Below are 23,052 nucleotides of genomic sequence, written 5' to 3' on the forward strand. Positions count from 1 at the left end.
CGATTTTTTGTAAATTATTTTGAGACACTGACTTCTTAAGCTAAGGTTTTCAAAAACCTTGTTAGAGCAAAACATACCGATTAAGATGAACAACGATAAAAATATCGAGTAGGTAAATCAACATTACTAATGATTTTAACAGAATCATCATGACAATCTGTTACCATTTTTTTATGTAATACTAGCTGTTGCCCGCAACTTCGTCCGCGTGGTTAGAAGATATGTTATGATTTATACCTACCCACATGATTTATACTTGTCCACATTTTACATTCTATCTTCGCTCCTATTAGTCGCAGCGTGATGGTTTATAGCCTAAAACCTTCCTCGATTAATGGTCTATTCAATACAAAAAGATTTTTTCAATTTGAACCAGTAGTTCCTGAGATTAGCGCGTTCAAACAAACAAACTCTTCAGCTTTATATATTAGTATAGATATAGATTATTTGTGTCCCAGTATTGGACTACTACTTCAAGGTCAAAATATCCCTGTGTGGATTCCTAAAGCCAGAACTCGTAAACGAAGTAGATCTAGGAGACACTAACAAGTAGCAGAATGTAAGTAGGTATTAATGATTAATTTCCTTTTTTATGCTGACTCCATCAGAAATTCATCTAGATAGCAATGATTTTACCTTTCCTCTCAAGCACAGGCCATCTAAAGGTTTGAGGGATGGCGTCATGGCGTGTATACTCGTAATAAAACCCTCGGTGACACCGAAACTCTCTTCTAGAACCTTGACCATCGGAGCCAGGCAATATAGCGTGCTGGACGCGCATGATAACACTTTTTGCTCTGAAAAAAGAGTATTACATAACAGTTTTGGAGAGACAGGTACAGGTAAAATTGGCGGGATACTGAAGTATTATGTGCTTGTTTTCAAAAAGTGACAGACAAGGACGTCTTAATGTTCTATTTTGCTTTAGTATTCTGGTTTGAGAAGGTTAGTTAAGCGAAGTTGAGAGCAAAGACCCGAGTCAGGGTAAGTATCCTTAGCCTAATGAAGGGAACGGAGCAAACAGTGGACTGGGATATCACAAAGCTGAAAACCCTTCTTGCCTGCCACTGTGATTTGCTTAGACACCTGCCACTCTGCGCTACTTTGCCCAAGTTCAGTCAGTGAAAACACATCCTTAGGACATAGTCGGTATTAAGAACTACTTATTATTTTTTTCGATTGAGATATCATGACATCAGTCAACGCTTAACGTCGAGTGTATAAGAGTGTCAGACTTTTACTGACTAAACCCCTCCCATGTTCCTTCCTGTTCCCTTTAGTGCATTGGATCAGAAAAAAAACCTGCATTGCTAAATTAGTGCACATACTAAATGTAAGTATATTGCAATAAAGGAATTAACTCACAACAATTGTCTGTAAGTATCTCTTTAACCCTAAACAATTGTATGCAAATGTGTGAGAAATGGAAACATATCAAGTGAGTCATAGTTACCTGCATTTAGCTTATTGTCGTTCACGCCTAATATGATCATCGGGACGTCGATACTCGGCGCTGTTACTATCACGCGCTTCACACCGTCACTTGCTAAATGACCCTGGATCATGGTAACAGAGAGATAGTAGGAAATGTCTAGCTCAAAATTTTTAATATGGATACTTATATAGAAAATGCTGACTTCCAATTGCACTTCAGACAGTTGCAAATAAAGCAATAGACCTGTAGCGAAAGTGTTACCTACCTTACAATTTAATAGCAGCTAGATATTTCTTCAAAATTAGGACTTGAATGGAAACCTTTTTAGTTTCCAACCAATTGTGATCTCAAATGAAATATATTTGAAAACCTAGGAGTCGTCTGGAATGGCTAGTCGGCATGACAAAAGGGTTAATATTAGGCTACGCTTCAAACTTCTTGAATTTTTGTGATCGAATAAAATCTTGTAGGTATCCAAGTAAGTATAACCGTACCGACGCCTTCTGGAGGCAGGTGAACATTCCAGAAGCTTCGATGACATACTGGACACCCGCAGCCTGCCACGGCACGCTCGGCGGCAGTTTCTCCCGGAAAACTTTGATGGTTCGTTCTGAGTGGAAGAAAACACTGATTAAGATTACAGAGAACGAGTAAACGAGACGGTGCATACGGTGGATATTGATGTCCCATGTAAAAATATATCTTAGAGGGATCCCGATTCAGTGTGACGCTTCCTCCCTTGAGGCAGATTATAGACAGATCCTGTTGAAATAAATCTGATGTTTTCAGGAACTCTGCTCAATGTGAGCCAAGTTCATAAATCATTCCACATTTTTTACCTACACCTGTGGTGGCTTGCCATGGGAGAGGTATGTCTTCAGCAGTGCACCAAGTTGGACTGATAATGGTGATGATGAAAAAGAATCTCAAGACTGTTTCCGATTTTGTATATTTTCATGACTAGGCACTTATTTTATCCCGGTCTAAGGCTAATAGGTTAGAAGTAAGCAGGATATAATATGGACGTAGGTACTAGTACCTAATACCTACATAAGTTTTTAAACAAAATTCATTTAGTAAATATCTCTAATCGATATAATATGTTTATTTAAAAATCTGTTTCTGACTGAAAAGCACGTAAGAAACGCTTGTACTGACGCAATCAATCAAAGATACAATAATATTTAAAGTCACCGATAAGCCCATTTTCAAATGATAATGTACCAAGCCCCCCTATTTTAATGAGATTTTGTCAACGTTTCATATCTCAAGATACTTGGCCTTTTGTTTGCTTGTCATTCATAGGTTAAAAATAAAGGCGTTGACATAAGAAGCTAGATAAGTATTTATTTAAGAAGCATTACAAGTCAAATTAGTTTATCTCTTAATAGCGCTGAACAATAACATTCGAGTTGATAAGCTTGTCGGGATTGTCTACAGATGAAGCTGAATTATAATGCCTAATGTATCTATATTAAAACGGAAATTTATTCCTTAAGGAGTCGCGTTGGTTTGGTCTTTAATACAAGGAAAGGGTGAAGCACTCCGGTGGTTTCAGTCGGTAAGAGTTCGATACCTATCCGTTTACCCCAGGGTGGATAACGTCATGAGGATTTCCCCGGGTAAAATGAATGTACCTCAAGAGATTTACGTATTGCTTACTTCAAAGAAACGAATGAATGAGAAAATCAGTGAAAATTGTGGATGCTTGCCTAAAAAACATAGGTAAGCATCTAAAATTTTGAGAAATAGTTAATCTAGCTCTACCAATTAATACCATCCAGGAATACCGTTATGAAATAAGCAGTAGATCCTTGCCATAAAATCATAACGTTAGCGAGGCGCGTTTTAAACACTTTCCAAATTTAAATATTCCAACCACTTGTATATGGAAAAAGGCTGCCAACTTCATTATTTGTCCAGTAGCATAGATTACCAGTGTTCCATTTCTTAACTTCAGGGAACTTAAGACTCCGCACGTACCAAATAATGTAAGAAGAATAAACCCCCCATTTCTTCTGTAGTCCAGAAAATAAGTAAATTAGTAAATATAATTACCATCGATTGTAATTTCATTTTCTGTGTGTGAGATATTCCCTTTGAATTTTCCGTGGGTGGAATCGAACTTTATCAAATAGCAGATGTACTCAATGTCGATCGCCGGGTCGTTAATCGCAGATAACTGGTAATAAATAAACAGTAAACATTGATCAGGTAAAGTCATTTGAGGGGCACATGTAGTGTGATAGAGGGCATACGCGCACGGCATGAACATCTGTTAAGCAATTCGTTACTTATAAGGTTTTTTTTTTTTAATATATCATGTCAAACAAAAACTGTTACTGAAACTCTCGCTAGCTGATAGTTTTTACGTGCCTATTTGTACATTAAAAGAATGGTGGCTTAATTCACTCCGAGCTGTGCTCAGACTACTCCATACCGTATGAAAATAAGAATTGATGTTTTAAATAACTAATATATAACTAAGTAAGAGAGGTCCTTTGAAGAAAGATGGTAATCACGTTTTCATGAGTGGTACCTCAATATCAGGATGTTGGAGACACGTTCTGAAAATGACTCTGCCAATGCGGCCGAAACCATTTATGCCCACTTTTATAACCATTCCCGATGTGCTTGGACTGAATCATTTAATAGATTTTGAATGTATTTAAAATATTTATTTGTCGATACGAATTGACATTTTGAATTACCCGCGTCAACAAGATGTCATTTACATATCATACTTCAGATTTTGATAGAATATTAATTTGTGGAAACTAGAAAGTACATGAAAATCAAGCAGTTTTTAATAATATACATTGAAAAGCTTCGTTAAAAAAACCGTAATTCTTTTTTCGATTTATCACGACGCAATCACTATAGGTCATAGACTATCGCAAACATTTATAGAACGGCCTTAGATTAAAAATGTGTAATATTTCGCAGAAGTTAACCGTAGGTAAAAAACCGACAGAGGTAACAAAATGAAATGTTTTCAATTTATGTACTTATTTAATATTATATTGTACTGCAATAATAAATATATTTGTGGTTGATAAATAAAGTTATAAAATATTAGAATAAAAAAACTAGCTGTAAAACAAAATGCTCAAATACTTGACCACGAAATTTTGCAAGATTGAAAACAAAATCTCATTAGTAGATTATGACTTACGTACACGACAATGTGGGAATGTTTTAAAAATTAAATGGGAAGTAATAACACTGTGTAATAACTTACCTCTCACCCGCTACGTCAAATCGAATAAAGACTTGTCTGATACTGTCTAGTCTGTGATTCATTGATCTTCTGGAGTTGTCTATTATTACAAGCTTGCGCCTTGTCCTTCAGCTGACATTTTAAAACTCCATCTCTTGGAGAACGTACGTGGAGTTATTTATCAACTTGTTTCTACATAAATTTATTCCGGTGAGTGTTAATAAACAATTACATGTTCATTAATTTCGAATTCTATTGTTTTACCGGCAGTACTTCATTAATTTGAAGTATATTGCATAATTATTAGCATTTACTCCATACCACGTAGCGATGTCTCATCCGAATGTTGTAATATTTTATCATATCTTTAGAGTTCCTAATTAGAATTTTGTCGCATTTAACTAGGGATTAAGGGTTATTTGTTAGTATTTGTAGTAGGTAGTTTATACTTTTGCATTACTGAGTTTGATGCGGTGTTTGTGAGTGACCTCTACGTGACCTCCATACCGGCCGGTGTCATCTTCCTCCTGTAACAATTTGCTAAGTGATCTCGATTACGATTCATCAAACAAAACCTATGTAATGTATTGTATAGGTCATTGCAGCCGGCACAGATAAATCGCCGGCTTCCGCGTTCGCTATTTATACTTTGGGTAACTGACCTACGTGCTAACAGCCATGTTAGTTACCATTTCAGAAATGCATTTGCCTACCGATTACCTACAGTATTGCAATGCAATAGCTGCGTTTTCACAAAAGTAACTTTTAAATTAAAAATTAAATAAGGTCTGATGATGTATCAATCTGAGTAAAAAACAAACAAGAGTTTTTCCCTTTTGTCATTCACGAGTGACCTTGAAACCCACTGGATTTAAAGTAAGCCGGAATTTACCATTTACCAACACTTTTATGTAAGCAGGGTTCTTAGCAAGCCAAGACGCCTTTGCTTGAAAAAAAATTAAACTAGCAATTAATATAATCAGCTGATTGAAAAGAGAAAAAAAACCTAATATTATTTTCGTATTTCCTCCGTATGTAGTGGTTTTTCCTTTTGTCTCTGTTTATCTACTGAATCATAGATAGCAAATTACTATTACCTCATTATATCTTTTGATTTCATGTTAGATAATTAATTTTTAATACAGAAAACTTACATCATACCCGTTCGTTGTCTAAAATAACAGTAGGTATTAGAGACTGATCAATAAATTAAAAATACTGGTTTGGGAACGATGAGATGTAAAATCGCCGGGTTTATAAAGAAATCTAAAACCATTACTTAATAAAACCACCCAAAGATTTTTAATCAAAATTTTGTTTCTTCTAGTACAAATAACACGTACCTTTATTTTCCAAGCATTTTCAATTTCAATGGAGTCTTAATGACGAACAGCTCACCTGAGCCCCGCACTCGCAGAAGATTTTTGTTATCCTGACTAATCCTGAGCCGTCTAGAATACGAAAATCCATTAATCATACTAACTAAAATACGCTTAGTTCTGCATATTCGTATCTTAATCATTCTTATTTTTCTGTTACAGCCATGTCGAAAATCGGAATCAACGGTTTCGGCCGCATTGGTCGCCTGGTGCTCCGTGCCGCCGTCGAGAAGGGAGCTCAGGTCGTCGCCATCAACGACCCCTTCATTGGCCTTGACTACATGGTCTACCTCTTCAAGTACGACTCCACCCACGGTCGCTTCAAGGGCACCGTTGAGATCAAGGATGGTTTCCTCGTCGTAAACGGCAACAAAATCGCAGTTTACTGCGAAAGGGACCCCAAGGCCATCCCATGGGGCAAGGCTGGTGCTGAATACATTGTAGAATCCACTGGTGTATTCACAACCACAGAGAAGGCCTCTGCTCACTTGGAGGGTGGCGCCAAGAAGGTCATCATCTCTGCCCCCAGTGCTGACGCACCCATGTTCGTCGTTGGTGTCAACCTTGAAGCCTACGACCCCTCATACAAGGTCATCTCCAACGCCTCTTGCACAACCAACTGCCTGGCGCCTCTCGCTAAAGTCATCCATGACAACTTCGAGATTGTTGAAGGTTTGATGACCACCGTACACGCTACCACCGCCACCCAGAAGACTGTTGACGGACCTTCCGGAAAACTGTGGCGTGATGGCCGTGGTGCCCAACAGAATATCATTCCCGCCGCGACTGGCGCCGCTAAGGCCGTCGGCAAAGTCATTCCCGCTTTGAACGGAAAACTGACCGGTATGGCTTTCCGCGTACCCGTCGCCAACGTGTCCGTCGTGGACCTTACCGTCCGTCTGGCCAAGCCCGCCAGCTACGATGCCATCAAACAGAAGGTCAAGGAGGCCGCTGCAGGCCCTCTCAAGGGAATCCTTGACTACACCGAGGAGCAAGTCGTATCCTCAGACTTCATTGGTGACTGCCACTCTTCAATCTTCGACGCTGCCGCCGGTATCTCTCTCAACGACAACTTTGTCAAGCTCATCAGCTGGTACGACAACGAGTTCGGCTACTCCAACCGCGTCATCGATCTCATCAAGTACATCCAGACCAAGGATTAAATATTGATAGCAGTGTAGAGATAAATGTTGTTATGAATGTTATATGTATATGATTTTGTCGACACAGTCGGCTTTTATTATTTAAGCTTAAGTATAGCAGTCAAATCTAAATTATTCGACTACTTTGACAGTAGTAAATTGAATGTATAAATTATCACAGTTCTGTATATTGCTAATGATATCAGAAACTCACAAATTAAACACTAAAAATTATTTATTGTTTTATTATTCGTTTACATGACGGCCACTTTAATTTACATTAATAGAGAAACTGGCGAAGAGCTAAAAAAATATAGCCACGCCCGTTGTGTGTACAGTCGTCTACCCTGATCACGTCCATATTATCTGTAACAGCCAGAATAGTTACGAGGAGCAAAATCAAATTACTTCTTTTTGCCTCATGAGGATATTTTAGACGCACGATCCAAGTGACTCGAACCAACTCCGAATGCCTGGATAAAAAGTTACATCTGCCTACCTGCTTTCTGTTCATAATTGTTGGTTGTTCAAATGAAATAGCGAAAAATTGGTAGATCTAAGTTTAGGTCACCTACATACAGGTGACCAAAGTTATATTACAAGAATTACACAGCCGTGCAATTAATGTAATAAACTAGTCCATATGGGCAAAATTAATTAAAGGGCTTGTATTCCATACTTACAACTTTTAATAAGTATTTAGTGCAGCCTAACAGCTAGTTACATAATTATAATTAGTAAGTTATAAAGTCCTTGAATTACATAGAAATAAACGGCATTCTTGGTCGTAAATAAATATTCCAGTTGTAAAAACTGTGTTTTCACCATTCAGTGTTAAAATCATAATACAATCGATAGGGATATCGATTGACTGAGGACTGATATCAGTTTCTGAACGAAAGTAGTGCTCTAAATATTTTAATGGCCGCATCAGGCAGCTGTCTGTCAGTGACATTTGATTTGCTTCGTGTAAATTTTGTGATGTACAAGTTTCGAATCCGTCTATTTATCAATGAATATGGTGTACATTAATAGATAATGGTTGTTTATGTTGCCTATTTAATAATAAACTAAAAATACTGTGTAGAAGTCCATAATATCGTCATTTAATTACTATAATGGAGGATCTCAATTTGACAGAAACCGAAATGAGATATTTCGGTGATTTGTTTTTATGTTGTGACGAGGAATCCAATGGGAAAATACCGATGTTAAAAGCAACAGAACTATTTAGATCGTCGAATGTACATAATGATGTCCTAAAACAGGTATAAATAGTATAGGTTAGACGTACGATAACATATTTGTGAATGAGTGATTATAAGCAATAATTATGTGTTACAGATCATGGATATAAGCGTTGCTCCTAATAACTGTGCAGCTCTAAGTCATATGAATAGAAAACAGTTTTACTCAGCTCTGAAACTAATAGCAGCCCATCAAACAAATATGACGTTAAAACCTGAGCTCTTGTCTACGCCTGTGGACTTGCCTTTGCCGAGGTTTACATGGGCTTTGAATTCTGAAGCGAACGCTGATTTGATACAATTGTCAAGCTCACCACATGAGCATCAACATCACTTGAGTAAGCGGGAAAGGAATTTTGGTGGTACCCTCGGTGCATATGAGCCTATAAGACTATCATCCAACTTGTCGGACAGCGATGTCCCTCAAGTTCTCTCCCACGACACGACTGAAGGATTAAGTACAGACTCTGAAATTGAATCGGAAACAATGTCACAGAGATCAGGATCTCATGGGGTGAGTTAATTATTATAATTCCTTTTAGGAAACAATGTGTGGATATTAAAAAGCTCCCTTTTCATATTGCAAACCTTAATAAAAACTTACATGCATTACATATTTTATAAACATTTGTATAGAATTTTAAATGTGTGGTGCCAAAAGGAATACAAAAACTCGTTACTCAATAAAATTAAATCTTTTTCTAGCTAGGTCAGAAACCTCCATACATGTCATGACCCGGTGCTACCCAAATTGATCAATAGTTAACAAAAACATTTGTCATAGACCAACACATTTAATACCATGTATCCCGTGTGTTTACCCCTGAGTTTAAAAGGTTCACATATAAATAAAATCTCTTAATTATAAGTCTTAACAAACATACACTCATTTAAATAAAAAGGTTTTGATTGACATTGTGTCTTAACAACAAGATAATAGTATTTTTGTGACATCCTTATCTTCAGGTTAATAGCCGGCTTTGAACAGAACTCAGGTTCTGATAACGGTACAATGTTACTTTATGCACAATACTATGCTTACTATATAAATGTTACAGTTTAATAATTTTACTTATTTACATTGATGATAGGAGTCAATGATGCCGTACCTTTGCACAGCTTTTCTTTTTGATATAACGTATTCAATTCTTCTAATGTACACTTAAAAATATTACTGAGTTTTACTTGAAAACTGCTGATATCCTTATCCAATGATCTGTACTTCTCATCTACTATTAACTACTGGTATTGGTAGCATGAAAACTTGAATTGATAACTCCCATTGGCTGAAATTGATTTGTATATCATAATAAACATTATAATTGTCAAGACACATACACAATCCTAACTCTTTTGATACAGCTAAAAGCATAAAAATGAATTGTCATTTTTAATTGTTTGGTAAACCAAATAAGGTCTCTAGAACTACAATAGAACTAATTGTGTTTGAAATTTTTAAAGAAAATATACTTATCCATAAAGATTCAGAATGATTTACAATGGGCATACCCATATAACTGTTCGTATAAACTTAATTATTTTCCTCCATGTTTTAGGGAAAAACCCCTAATGTTTTATTAACTTGTTTACTATACTATTGAAACATTTTATTGAACCTTAACTAATTCATATCTGATACACCAAATATTATTTTGCCTGTTAATAGGTAAATATTCTGATTCCAAAGCAAAATTATTTGCTATTGCTATAACAAATTTCTTTCCCTTCTATCAGATTATGTAAGCATCATGATATAAGGATAAAATATAAAATATCTATCTGTACACTGTAAATTATTCTGATGCTTATACATAATTATTTCAAGGTCTGATAATAATTCAAATGATTATTATACTGTCATTTAGGCCTATCATCAAATCCAACTACAATCCAAATAAATGTTGTTGTATGGATTTTGGTGTTTTTTATAACCCATGACACCTTGTCGGACAATCTATATCTATACTTCTATCTATACTAATATATAAAGCTGAAGAGTTTGTTTGTTTGTTTGTTTGTTTGTTTGAACGCGCTAATCTCAGGAACTACTGGTTCAAATTGAAAAATTCCTTTTGTGTTGAATAGACCATTCATCAAGGAAGGTTTTAGGCTATATATCATCACGCTGCGACTAATAGGAGCGATGAAAAAGTCATAACTTATATCTTCTAACCACGCAGACGAAGTCGCGGGCAACAGCTAGTACTAATATATAAACCTGAAGAGTTTGTTTGTTTGTTTGTTTGAACGCGCTAATCTCAGGAACTACTGATCCAAATTTAAAAATTCTTTTTGTGTTGAGTAGACAATTAATCGAGGAAGGCTTTAGGCTATAAACCATCACGCTGCGACTTATAGGAGCGAAGATACAATGGAAAATGTGAAAAAAAACAGGACGGGTATAAATCATAACTTACATCTTCTTCTACCCACGGGAACGAAGTCGCGGGCAACAGCTAGTATACAATATATGCCAAAAGAGTATTTTGTGGCAATCACAAATGACGTAACTTTTTATTGGTAATAGTATTTCCAAAGTCTGATCTTGAGATTACCCCTGAAATGTCACAAGCTTTACCTATTTGTAACATTAGTATAGATAAGAGATAGATCTCCATAATAGACACTCATACTGGAATTGATTTTAATTATAATTTATAAACAGCTTCAAACATAGTATTGTTAGCAAAGCAGTATTGCATAAGCCATAAATTACTGTAGTATGCAAAATTAAATATGTAACATTGTTTGTTAATGAAGTTGTCAAAAGATGGCGTGTATTGATGACACATTGGTACAGTTTTATTGAGCTCTTGGCCTTGTATATGCAGGTGTTCTAATATATAGGTAACATATAACTATAGGTATACATATGTTAAGACATATAGAAGTTTATGTGTGTTTAATGGGTCTATTTATTGTGTTGACTTTGTCGCTGTTGTTCTCTCAATTGTTGATTCATTCTATTGATTGGTTTTAATGGAAACTGTTTTAGTTTTCTATGTCTAGAATATGAAGGAAATAGAAGTTTTAAGACAACTGTTGTGTAAAATTGAATACAATGTTTTACAAAAGATAATTGATTGTATATTATGTAACCATGTCACTACTATTTTTAATTGTTGTTTCCTATAAATATTTTGAGAAAAACAAGTAAAACAAACATATCCCTAAAAAATAACCAACACAAATACCCTGTATGAGACCTTTCTGGAGCTACAACCTTTAGGTGCGTCTGTTGCAATTGTGGAAGTAAGATGCCTTGCTTCTACAGATGCCTCAGATCTTTCTCCAATTGCATCAGTAACGGTCATAATTAATAAAAACATGTCTTCTTGACTTCCTCAGCGGAGAGGCAAGACAGGCTCACCATGGAGTACGGCTAGTGAGAGCCCCACGCCCACGAACAGCGTGGCGGAGCGCGTGCACCCGGTGTGGGAGCACAGCGCCACTGGCCGCGGCGTATGGCCGGCGAATACCGGCGAGGAGCACACAAGACTCTTAGGTAAAGAAACTTTTTTCTCTATATTTGTTAGAGTCCTAGCGGTCTACTGTGAAATACTGTGGAAGTAGACCCCACCTTAAAGTTAAATTGTAGTCATCATCATCATAAGCCCATATTCGTCCAGTCGTGGTAATAAAACAGTGCAATACACTCCTTAGAGCGATGTCTCCATATCCATAATTTACACAGCTTTAAGATATTGTGATGGTCCCTTGATACATTTTTTAGCATTGGAAACTGGCTGGATGGTCTCTTCCCTAATGAACCATTACAAATCCCAAACCATTTTATTTTTTCTCAAACATACAGTGACTTAATAATGTTGCTGTTCCTATTTTCATGCTAAGCCAGATTTTGAACAGGGCTCACTTATCATATATTTATAACATTTTTATGTTCAATCTATCTTCTGAAGACCTTTTAAGAGGCTTGTACATGCAAGCGCAGTTCTTGTTAACACAAAATTTGTAGGAGTACGATGCTAATACCGCTAACTAGGCGAAGCATTCCTTGTTAGCATATTATAATTGGTGTTAATTATGCATATTAGGATCTTTTAATGACCTCTTTTATTCAATTAATTAATAGGCATTGTATTGAATCCCAATACAATACAAATATAAATCTTAAAAGGTCTTATTAACTTCATAAAAAATATCGTTTTATCCCCATTCTACGCTAATTCCTGGTGTTGAAATTATATCCATTGTGTATTTGTCCAGGCACGGAGGAGGAGTCATCTGACCGTCACTCGTCGGAGGAGGAGGGCGAGGCGGGCGACGACATGTGGGCCATCAGCGACGCGCAGGCGCGACACTACGCCGCGCAGTTCGCGCAACTGCGGCCCGAGCGGGGCATGCTGTCCGGACAAACTGCTAGGTACCATCTGCTCTACAAGGCGATAGTAACAATGTACTCAGTATGGACGAATCTAAACTATGTTCATTTTCCGCAGGTTATTTTTCGAAAAATCGCACTTACCGGTGCCTGACCTTCGAAAAATCTGGCAGCTCTCCGACATAAACAAAGATGGAATGCTAACACTGGAGGAGTTCAGTATAGCAATGCACCTGATCGTGCTGAGGCGGAACAACATCCCCGTGCCGGACGCGCTGCCCGCCTGCCTCGTGCCGCGCGTGGACTCGCGCTACTCCAAGCAGGCCGTCACTACCGACCTGGTGGACCTGGGCGCGGATATGTTCAGCTCCGGGACCTCCGCTGACTTTAACTTCGCACCTAAACCCGAAACGCACGACCCCTACGATGCCACTAAGACGGCCAAAAAGCCAGAAGAGCGACAACCCTCGCTGACCCCGCCGAAAACCGAAGCCCAAGTAAACAACAAGGAATGGACTAAGTTTGTAGACTCCCCCACGTCGAGCGTGTCGAGCCCGGGCCCCAAGCCCGTCAACTTTGACTTCCACAAGTCGGCGGTGGAGCGCGACCCGAAGATCTTCCACCCGGTGGCGGTGCGCGTGACGCCGGACGCCAGCGCGCTGCCGCCGCACGGCGAGGGCGACACCCGCGCCAGCACCTCCCCGCGCCGAGACGACTTCGCCGCCGCCTTCGAGCTGGCCAGCCCCAAGCGTCTGCACTCTCAGCCACCTGCCGAGCCGCCGCCCAACGGAGCCGAGATCAAGTCCATCCAGCGGCCGCAGCCGCGCAAGCCCGTCAAGCCGGCGGGTGTGCTGCCGCCGCCGCCCGCGCGGGACGCGCCCGTCGCGCCTGACGACGGGCCGGCCTCGCTACAGCCCGCCCCGCAGTACGCGCCCAAGAAGGAGCCGCCGCCGCCGCCGCCCCCGCGACCGCTACGTAATCACGCGCGCTCCAGCTCGCTGGACCTGAACCGCCTGAAGGGCGCGCCGGCGCCGCCACCCGCGCCCCCGCCGCGCGCGTCCCCGGGCGCCGAGCCGCGCCGCCTGCCCGCGCAGCGCTCGGAGGGCGAGCCCGCCTTCCCGCCGGACGCGTTCGCGCCGCGCGACTACGACGCGGACGGGTTCGGCTACGCGCGCGAGGACGCTCCCAAGATGCACGGCGCGTTCGAGGTGTACCGCAAGCCGCGCTCGGCGTCGCCCGAGCCGTCCGTGCGCGCGCTGCAGGAGCAGAACGCGGTGCTGCACCGAGTGTGTCGCGCGCTCTGCGCAGAGCTGGCTGACGTCACGCGCGACCGCGAGGCGCTGCGCCTGCGCCTCGACACCGCCGCGCATGCGCAGTAGGCGCCCCGCCCCGCGCAGAGCTGGCTGACGTCACGCGCGACCGCGAGGCGCTGCGCCTGCGCCTCGACACCGCCGCGCATGCGCAGTAGGCGCCCCGCCCCGCGCAGAGCTGGCTGACGTCACGCGCGACCGCGAGGCGCTGCGCCTGCGCCTCGACACCGCCGCGCATGCGCAGTAGGCGCCCCGCCCCGCGCAGAGCTGGCTGACGTCACGCGCGACCGCGAGGCGCTGCGCCTGCGCCTCGACACCGCCGCGCATGCGCAGTAGGCGCCCCGCCCCGCGCAGAGCTGGCTGACGTCACGCGCGACCGCGAGGCGCTGCGCCTGCGCCTCGACACCGCCGCGCATGCGCAGTAGGCGCCCCGCCCCGCGCAGAGCTGGCTGACGTCACGCGCGACCGCGAGGCGCTGCGCCTGCGCCTCGACACCGCCGCGCATGCGCAGTAGGCGCCCCGCCCCGCGCAGAGCTGGCTGACGTCACGCGCGACCGCGAGGCGCTGCGCCTGCGCCTCGACACCGCCGCGCATGCGCAGTAGGCGCCCCGCCCCGCGCAGAGCTGGCTGACGTCACGCGCGACCGCGAGGCGCTGCGCCTGCGCCTCGACACCGCCGCGCATGCGCAGTAGGCGCCCCGCCCCGCGCAGAGCTGGCTGACGTCACGCGCGACCGCGAGGCGCTGCGCCTGCGCCTCGACACCGCCGCGCATGCGCAGTAGGCGCCCCGCCCCGCGCAGAGCTGGCTGACGTCACGCGCGACCGCGAGGCGCTGCGCCTGCGCCTCGACACCGCCGCGCATGCGCAGTAGGCGCCCCGCCCCGCGCCATGTGCTCTATGTAATCTCATCAGATGTGAATCGTTTATTATGTAGTATTGTTATCGTATATTCGGTGAGACTCATTGTTTCAATGTCCAGGTGGATTTTCGATTCGACCCTCGCTGTAAACCGCCCCGACGTCTCAGATTCTCTCGGCCTCGGTCTGTCTCCAGATCGTTTCGACTTCCGCTTAGCAGCTTGGCTCTGAGGCAGGTGTCGACGTACTTTTTACAAAATATTTGTCGTTAGCTTTAGCGTTGCGCCGTATATTTTTTTGTGCCTTTACATTTTTCGAGCATAAGGGTCCATTTACATTTTATTTCTAGAGGCTATTTTGAGAATATAATGATGAGCACCATTGTTATCAACTACGGAACCACAGTATTTATCGTTCGTTACTAACTCGCGTAGTCTCAGTAGCATTTACTATTATTCGGTCACATTATATTATTTTATATTCATGTAGTTTATTTATATTGTATATAATTAAATTTGTAAACGACGTCACTCCAGTACATTTCCAAAGTTAGCAGTGTTGAAGACTTATTAGTGTTAGACATTGTTAGGACAGGAGTTTTTGGGCTTTCGTAGCTAGGACGAGAAATCGTAAAGGATTTTATAGAGAGGTAGGAAACCGCCAAACAGAGCTATGTCTTCAGTCAACTGTAGATTTTGAATAAACCCATTTTTGTATCGATAGTCTTAACTTCTGAATATTCAAGTCAATTTGTAAGTACCAAAAAAATATGTTTTTATATAAATTGATTTAAAATTGTCACTAACTGTAGTTTTCTATTTAATTATAAATAACGATATGGCATTGTATTATCCAGTGGTTGTGCTTGCTTACTCATTCAGAACTTCCATTCATGTAAACCGGTTTAATATCAGAACGGATCGTCAATTACTTGGATTTTTTCTTAAATTTATTCAAATCTAGTATATACGGACAGATGAAGGTTTTCTAAAGACTTCCCCTCCCTTGAGCCTCACAAACGCCAACGGGGGGCTTTCTATAATATAATTATGTTTTAGAAAATCTAAATCGGCAAAAGGCTAATATAATAAGACTTAAGGTAATTATCGCATCCGTTGACGATATTTTGTTGTAATAAAACGAATAAATAAATCTCGTCACCAAAGGCCAAATACTTGTGAGTCTATAAGATTCGTAGTGTTCTAAATTGACATCTTTGTTGTATTCGTATCGTACCGTGGCATTTATCATTTTCATAGTATACGTTTGTACAATATTAGGTATTAGTTTTAAATCAAAAATGTTACTGCAGGGTGGCGCTAGTGTTGCTTGATTAGCATTCCTTATTATAATTTGCTTTGTCATCGTTTTAAGTGTAAAATTCCATCAGACGGAGGGTGTATTTGTTAAAATTTTGTGAATGTTGTATTATACATTAGCTTAGCGAATGTAAAAATGTCAAGATGTAAGAACTAAAGGGAAAGATGTACAAGACTTGTGAAGTATGTGGAGTACATAAGATTGTTAATGTAAGTAGGTGCCGACGCATCGCCCGCCACGGGCTCGCTCGCAGATGTTATAAACTATCAGATTACAATATTAGCAACTGAATACGTGTTAAAATAAAAACTTGTATTATAATAAGATTATTGTAAAAGTATTTATCTTTCATTTTAGTCGTAACTTTAAGTATATGGTCCTCAGATAGATCGCAGCCTCATCGCAGTGTAAATATTTTGATTTATTCGCAGAGAAACGTCTATCGAATGCTTTACAACCCCACTGATCTACATTTTGGTCCAATTTTTGTATTACTAATAATGTTCACCATTATACCTATTTATGTTTCATAAAGAAATTATACAGTAATGCTTAAATACAATGTAGTAAATTATGTACAATAAATTTATTTCAAAATTTTATCAGTATTTGAATTTGTAATGGTGGGAACGATTAGGGCTGAGTAAGAAACCTGATAAACATGAACAGTAGGTAGTCAACTTTGTTTTACAAATCAATTTAGTTATCGAAACATGATCAAAATAATTCAGATAACCTATATGGTTATCAGTTATATTATAAAGCGTACTAGCTTTTCGCCCGCGTCGAAGTCGGTTATATCGCGTTTCCAAGAGAACTCTTCAAAAGTCCGGGACAAAAACTATCCTATGTTCTTTCTCAAGGTCAACTCTATCTCTGTACCAAATTTCATTAAAATCAGTTCAGTGGTTTAGACGTGAAAGCGTAACAGACAGACAGAATTACTTACGCATTAATAATATTAGTAGGGATTAAGTGGCGGGTGTTCTTTTCGTGTCATTCCGCCAAGAATTAAAACAAAAAATAAATAACCGTAATGATAAAAATATCGGTTAAGAAAGTGCACGCAATGATACTGTCGCAGTCGGAATGACAATTGTTTACCTACATTTCTTTTATTTTTATACCAAAACTCGAATAAGTGTCTAATTTAATCACATATCAGCTGCGATATCATTGTTATCGAAAAATCGATACTGGATAAATGAAACCGCATCACGAGTCGGAATCTACCCTCCGTGATAACGAGCGGCGTGATAAGCGAGCATGCGGACAGTTGCTTACGAAGTCACCGGCCGGGTCGGCATCGGCAGTCCGGCAGTATTACCGCACGGCAGACTCCGGCTAAGCCCATCACTCCCTTTCCCGCCGCTACAGTGTAGCGCATACCTGCGGACCTTTTTTTGTTATGGTGTCCCCCCGCGGGCTGGCGGCCGGCGCCCGTCACACAAACCGTCTTGAGACGCGACTCAGGACGCACGCACGTAACTCGCGCGTTCGCGGCGCTCGCGCGTAAACATTCACGACTACAATGAGATCTTTTATTTGACGCGCCGGATATATCGTCTCTGAACATGAAGTGCATCGTGCTTGTTGTTTTTATCGTGACCTTAGTGAGCGGAGTCGCCGCCGAGGCCTCCGTACGGACATGTGAACCTATCAAAGTGGCTATGTGTAAGAACATTGGATACAACCAGACCGGAATGCCCAACCTGGCACGGCATACCCTGCAGGCGGACGCCGACGTCACTCTGCAGACCTTCAGCCCCTTGGTACAGTACGGCTGCTCCTCCCAGCTGCATCTGTTCCTCTGCTCCGTGTATGTCCCGATGTGCACCGACAAAGTCGCTCTGCCGATAGGGCCCTGCAGAGGACTGTGCGAGAGTGTTTACGCCAGATGTTACCCTGTACTGCACGGATTTGGATTCCTTTGGCCACCTGAATTAGATTGTTCCTTATTCCCAGCTGAGAATAACCATGAACATATGTGTATGGAGGGCCCAGGGGAACGTGCTCCGCCCATGGGGACAGTTCCTCTGGATGTAGGAAATTCAGGTGGAAGAGGAGCGTGTCGCAAGCTCATAAAGCCCAATAACTGGGTGTGGGTGAGAGGGTCGGCTCGCTGCGCACAGTTCTGTGATGCGGAAGTGCTCTGGGACGGTAGTGAGCGAAAAGCTTCGGAAGTGTGGCTGGCGACATGGGCAGCGCTGAGTTTTGCGTGTACACTGGCGGCGGTAGGCGCGCAGCTGGCGTGTGGAGAGCGCGGCGGCGCGGGCGAGCGCGCGCTGGTGCTGGTGGCGCTGTGCCGGTGCGCGGCGGCTGCGGGCTGGGGCGTGCGCGCCGCCGCGGGCAGGGCCGCCGCCGGCTGCGCCAAGGACTCCACCTCTCCCACAAGGATGCTGCTAGCGCACGATGGATTAGCTAACCCCAATTGTGCCGTCGTCTTCCTCCTGCTATATTACTTTGGCCTTGCTGCATCAGTTTGGTAAGTTTTTCTGCCATAAAGATATTGCTGCCATAAACATGAAGTTTGTACTTTCTTCTAGTTATTACTGTCCTTTTTAGGACCTTCGTATAAACCTGTATTGCGAATGTACAAAACAAGCAATTTATTTTAGCAAAAAATTGGCAACAATTGACGCCTTTGAACAAGCAGCGGACAATGGATTTTTTGTACGTGTCCCGTTTTGGACAGGTACCGGTCCTCATTGTATGATTCTATCCCGGTCGACAACTCCGTCGACAATCAATTATGTTTTGTCACTTGTCGTGTTATAATGTCCCTTAATCTGTCGTCTGGGGTTTACGACGCAACCAATTCTATACAACAATTTCAATGGTTTCATAAATAAAAAACATTCAGGTAATGTACATAGATGGATTTTCGTATATTGTCCAAGTGCAAATGAAACGAGCTCAGTCTCTTTCAATGTTCTTGCTTTGTAATACAAATTCAGAAATTATTATCATTGTTTGTAGTCAGAGCCGGGGAGCTTACATAAAGCTCTTTAACTTGAATAGAGTCAACAGAGTTCAAATTCCTTTAGTAGAGTGTAAACTTATTGTTTTCTCAGTAATAAGTCATGCTTTGAAACGGTTTGAAACAAATGGAACTTGCTCATTGTACACTTGAGTTGAAAGATGCTGCCGTTACAAAATCAGTTCTTAGGACATACCCATGAATATTTCAACGTTCATAGTTACAAAAAATATTTAAAATTTAATAGCATATTTTTTGGCGTAGTCCGCACTAGTCCGCGACGAATGATGATGAATCTAAATCGAATGCAGGAATATCTACTACTTCAATTGTTGTGAAATTCAGGCATACATAATTCATAAACATTTAGGCTAGATAAATCAACGTCCGATAACTATTAAGATAGGCATTCTATTTTTAAGATCACTCATCATTAGGATAAATCACCGTTGTTCTTTGTAAGACGTTTTCTAAAATAACGATAGAGGAACATCGAGGTTGTAAACTAAAACGAATTGGGAAATAAAATAAACGAGGTTCAATAAATCACGGGAGGCGCAGACGGTGCCGGCCGAGAGCGACGAAACACGGGTCACGGATCGCGTGCATCGTAACTCTGAACGTTTTAAATGCACCTTCGTTTGTATAACTTACAAGACAGTCGGAATGAGCATCGAAATAAATCCTTTCCCAAACAAATTCTGAATTTATATAAAAATATCCAAACTTAACAGAACATAATGAGGATAATATCTAAAAATAATTTGTCCATTAATTTTGTCATTTAAGTGACATTTTTACTATAGGAAATGAGTTATGGACGTCTTCAACAAAAAATAATAAGACGCAGCTGTAAACCTTCACGTGGTTGTAACAAAATACACTTTGTTGACGAAGGCAGAAAAACTAGCCCTGTGCAGTCGGCAAGGCAAACTTTTTGGTGGCACTCGAAAATGAGTCTTATTTCGTTGCAACAGGTTAGGAGAAAGGTGCAAGATAAAGTTTGTAAATCTGAAGCGACATGGCTGTGTAGTAAAAACTCGCTGTCTTGCATTTCTACATAAATATTGGTTTAACTACCCTTACCGCAGTTGCGATCCGATGATTGGTATCTGAGAAATATTGGCGATACAACTTCTTGCCAGAAACATTATGTGCGGCTAAGTTTTTGCGAAGTTATCTACAGATCATTAGTACTTGCTGTACTTGGCTACCTGTTGAAAATATTATGAGAGTTACTAAAAAAAGCACTTGCAACATTAATTTAATTTAAAGCATGTTTCTGTTAACTTTGTAAATGAAAAACACACGCCCGTCTCAGTTTAACCAATTAAAAAAGAAATGACCGTCGGTGAATATTCCCGCCATTCCAGAAATGCGTTTTGTTCTTGCTCGCGAAACCAATGCGCTAATGAAGACATTTTTCGAAATCATAACACTTAATAATTTAAGAAGAATCTGATTCCTTAAATAGTTTATTTACAAATAGTTCGCTTTATTTACTTTACGTTTTAATTACATTATTAATTTTCTTGCATTATTATTGAAAAATATATTCGGCGTTTAATTACATAATTGATGTTTCGCAGTACGTACTTTGGACCTCATTAATTATTTCAATACCTGTATTTAAAGTGTATAACGTACATCAATTTACTTGACATTTTAGACAAATGGGCACATAAAAATAAATGACGGATACCTTTATTTGTAATTTTAGTAATTTTATCAATTAGGCGCGTACTTGTTTAATTTGAAGATAGTTTTAAATACCAACAGCTTTAAAATGAAGAGGCTGACATTTTGACGAGTTGACATTCAAGTGCTATTGAATGTTGGTACAATACTTTGAATCTGGCAAGGGGCCTGAGTAGCTACTCAATTTTGTATAGGGTAAAATATTTAACTCAATTAAATGTATTCAGTACCCAAGTGGTTAAACAGTCACGATCGGTTTCATAAAAAAGCATGTGTTCTGAATTTGCTCTCGAAAAATAATATGATAACTAATTCCAAACTTAGCAACATTGAGATGTCAGAAACATCTTGTACTGGACAAATGAGCCTTAAGATTAAGTCAAGTTTTCATTTAAATCATTCTCAGTTTCTAAATATTCCTTATACATTTAGAAGAACGTACTACATGAATATTTTAATTACTTTAGTTCATATCAAAGCCAAGTCTTGGACATTTAATTCAAAGAGTCTATCCAATGTTATAATGAAATGTTGCGATTAATTTGAATTTTAATGTAGTTATCTCTTTAATGTGCTAATATGCGTCGTCTTTAAGGTTGTTAAACTTATAATCACTCACCTTGCGAGCGTTTACGTTCCGGACGTTCCGGTAAAGTTGACGCCATTACTGCGTCATGAATGTTCTTTATTTGAAATTGTTAAATTAGATATTAAAAAATAAACGCAGTCTAATGTTTTATTTTTCTAAACACTTCTTTTTTTTAATTGACGCCAATTTAAAAAGTTTTATATAACATTTTTGAATTTAGAAAGACTACATTTCTTTGGGTTTTTTTTCTAAACCTGGAGTTAATTGTAATGCAGAATACATAACTTAACTTTATAGTACTTACCTACTTACAAACAAAAAACAATTTATTAAATGTGTTCTACAATAAAAACAACAAACATCGCATTTAAATAAGTTGTGTCTCAAATAAACCGATCGTCACCGCGGCATATAAAATCATTAGTACATCAACGTTGTTCCGATTTCGTAACCGTTTCAGCTAATATAAGGAAGATTCAAATCCCGAGATACATACCGCGTGACGTTGTAAATCACACTTTATAGCAGACATTATTAATTTCTTAGAAAGCCACCATTTTGTTACAAAACCGACTCGTTATGATAATTCCCTCTGATTTATTTGACGTCGGCGTTCTTTGAATATGTTTTTTTTTATGTTAATCCTAGACACATTTTAGTGAGAAAATATTGATACATAATAATGTAACAGAAATAGGTGGGGCAGTTTTTATGAAGTAATGTATGATCATGTATTTAGTTTCCTCAATTATTTTAACTCACTATTGTCTGTCAAGGTCATTTTGAGAAAAGTCTGAAATCTAAATTCAATCAGCAGATGATGAATAAGCATCGTTTGAAGTTTATTCTTTCCGTGTACTCCCAGAGGTGGGCATCTGGGCAAAGTAGTTCCTTCTTTCATAAAACCAGTGTCGCTACTTTTATATGTTAACATGTACTGTATTGAAATACGTAAATAATGATAGTATTATCTTTAGATAAGATTCAGAGATATCAAAATTTGTAAGATTGCTAATCATAAGATATCTTCAGTTAAATCCGGGTAACGGATGTGTTTGGCACGCTTCTGTCAACCCTTTTTTAAAAAGCCTGTTCTAGGTGACATATATAATTTTCCAATTTCTAATATGCCATTTAGAGTATTACATACATATATATTAAGCTAAAATTGTGGAGTCTCGTAGAGTTAAGGTCCTATTTTTCATATCCAGACGTGTGATGTGTGAAGCATGAATTACTGGCTCTTCTACACATCAAACCGACTCAACAAGCATGGAGTATTATTAGAACTAGCCCCAGTTCTCCATGACATGTGTAATTCGCCCCACGTACTCACTCAATGACCTAGTATCAAAGCGCCCTAGGCAGGCGGCAATTACAATGGCGTCGTCGTCGATGGAACTGTTTCACTCAATACAAACGTGCGTAACTTGCGCAGTTATAGCATCAATTACAAGCAGTTATCGCGTTTTATTGACACATGAAAGAGGCCGGTTTAATTGTTTGCAGTACGTGAGTTCGAAATACCATCTTC

The 23,052-nt window shown here is 40.3% G+C and overlaps 4 protein-coding genes across 4 annotated transcripts in view; 3 read left to right on the forward strand and 1 right to left on the reverse strand.

The window, feature by feature from the left end:
* Positions 1-612: 612 nt before the first annotated feature.
* Positions 613-4,455, reverse strand: LOC113500205 (glyceraldehyde-3-phosphate dehydrogenase-like). Its single transcript, XM_026880916.1, has 5 exons — positions 3,975-4,455; positions 3,494-3,617; positions 1,930-2,045; positions 1,454-1,556; positions 613-797 (listed from the first exon to the last, which is right to left on the reverse strand). The coding sequence occupies exons 1-5, from the start codon at positions 4,056-4,058 to the stop codon at positions 613-615; spliced, it is 612 nt and encodes a 203-aa protein (XP_026736717.1). The 5' UTR covers positions 4,059-4,455.
* A 290-nt stretch (positions 4,456-4,745) lies between these two features.
* LOC113509001 (glyceraldehyde-3-phosphate dehydrogenase) lies at positions 4,746-7,410 on the forward strand. The gene is made up of 2 exons (XM_026892236.1): positions 4,746-4,865; positions 6,197-7,410. The coding sequence occupies exon 2, from the start codon at positions 6,199-6,201 to the stop codon at positions 7,195-7,197; it is 999 nt and encodes a 332-aa protein (XP_026748037.1). The 5' UTR covers positions 4,746-4,865; positions 6,197-6,198; the 3' UTR covers positions 7,198-7,410.
* Positions 7,411-7,470: 60 nt separating this feature from the next.
* LOC113508968 (ralBP1-associated Eps domain-containing protein 1) lies at positions 7,471-16,851 on the forward strand. The gene is made up of 5 exons (XM_026892188.1): positions 7,471-8,444; positions 8,521-8,937; positions 11,772-11,928; positions 12,651-12,807; positions 12,884-16,851. The coding sequence occupies exons 1-5, from the start codon at positions 8,295-8,297 to the stop codon at positions 14,142-14,144; spliced, it is 2,142 nt and encodes a 713-aa protein (XP_026747989.1). The 5' UTR covers positions 7,471-8,294; the 3' UTR covers positions 14,145-16,851.
* Positions 16,852-17,178: 327 nt separating this feature from the next.
* The window catches only part of LOC113509010 (frizzled-4), a 34,382-nt gene continuing 28,508 nt past the window's right edge, over positions 17,179-23,052 (forward strand). The window contains exon 1 of the mRNA XM_026892247.1: positions 17,179-18,736. Coding sequence (XP_026748048.1) covers positions 17,826-18,736 — 911 coding nt within the window. The 5' untranslated portion in view covers positions 17,179-17,825. The remainder of the gene's footprint in view (positions 18,737-23,052) is intronic.

This window comes from Trichoplusia ni, chromosome 1 (assembly GCF_003590095.1).
Source record: "Trichoplusia ni isolate ovarian cell line Hi5 chromosome 1, tn1, whole genome shotgun sequence".
Taxonomy (NCBI): domain Eukaryota; kingdom Metazoa; phylum Arthropoda; class Insecta; order Lepidoptera; family Noctuidae; genus Trichoplusia; species Trichoplusia ni.

Coding starts and splice junctions, on each gene's coding strand:
- LOC113500205 (XM_026880916.1), bottom strand. CDS start 4,058: ATGGTTATAAAAGTGGGCATAAATGGTTTCGGCCGCATTGGCAGAGTC. Junction 3,618..3,974: donor TCCAACATCCTGATATTGAG/GTACCACTCATG, acceptor ATTTATTACCAG/TTATCTGCGATTAACGACCC. Junction 1,557..1,929: donor CCTGCCTCCAGAAGGCGTCG/GTACGGTTATAC, acceptor ACCATGATCCAG/GGTCATTTAGCAAGTGACGG.
- LOC113509001 (XM_026892236.1), top strand. CDS start 6,199: ATGTCGAAAATCGGAATCAACGGTTTCGGCCGCATTGGTCGCCTGGTG.
- LOC113508968 (XM_026892188.1), top strand. CDS start 8,295: ATGGAGGATCTCAATTTGACAGAAACCGAAATGAGATATTTCGGTGAT. Junction 8,938..11,771: donor AGAGATCAGGATCTCATGGG/GTGAGTTAATTA, acceptor TGACTTCCTCAG/CGGAGAGGCAAGACAGGCTC. Junction 12,808..12,883: donor CTGTCCGGACAAACTGCTAG/GTACCATCTGCT, acceptor CATTTTCCGCAG/GTTATTTTTCGAAAAATCGC.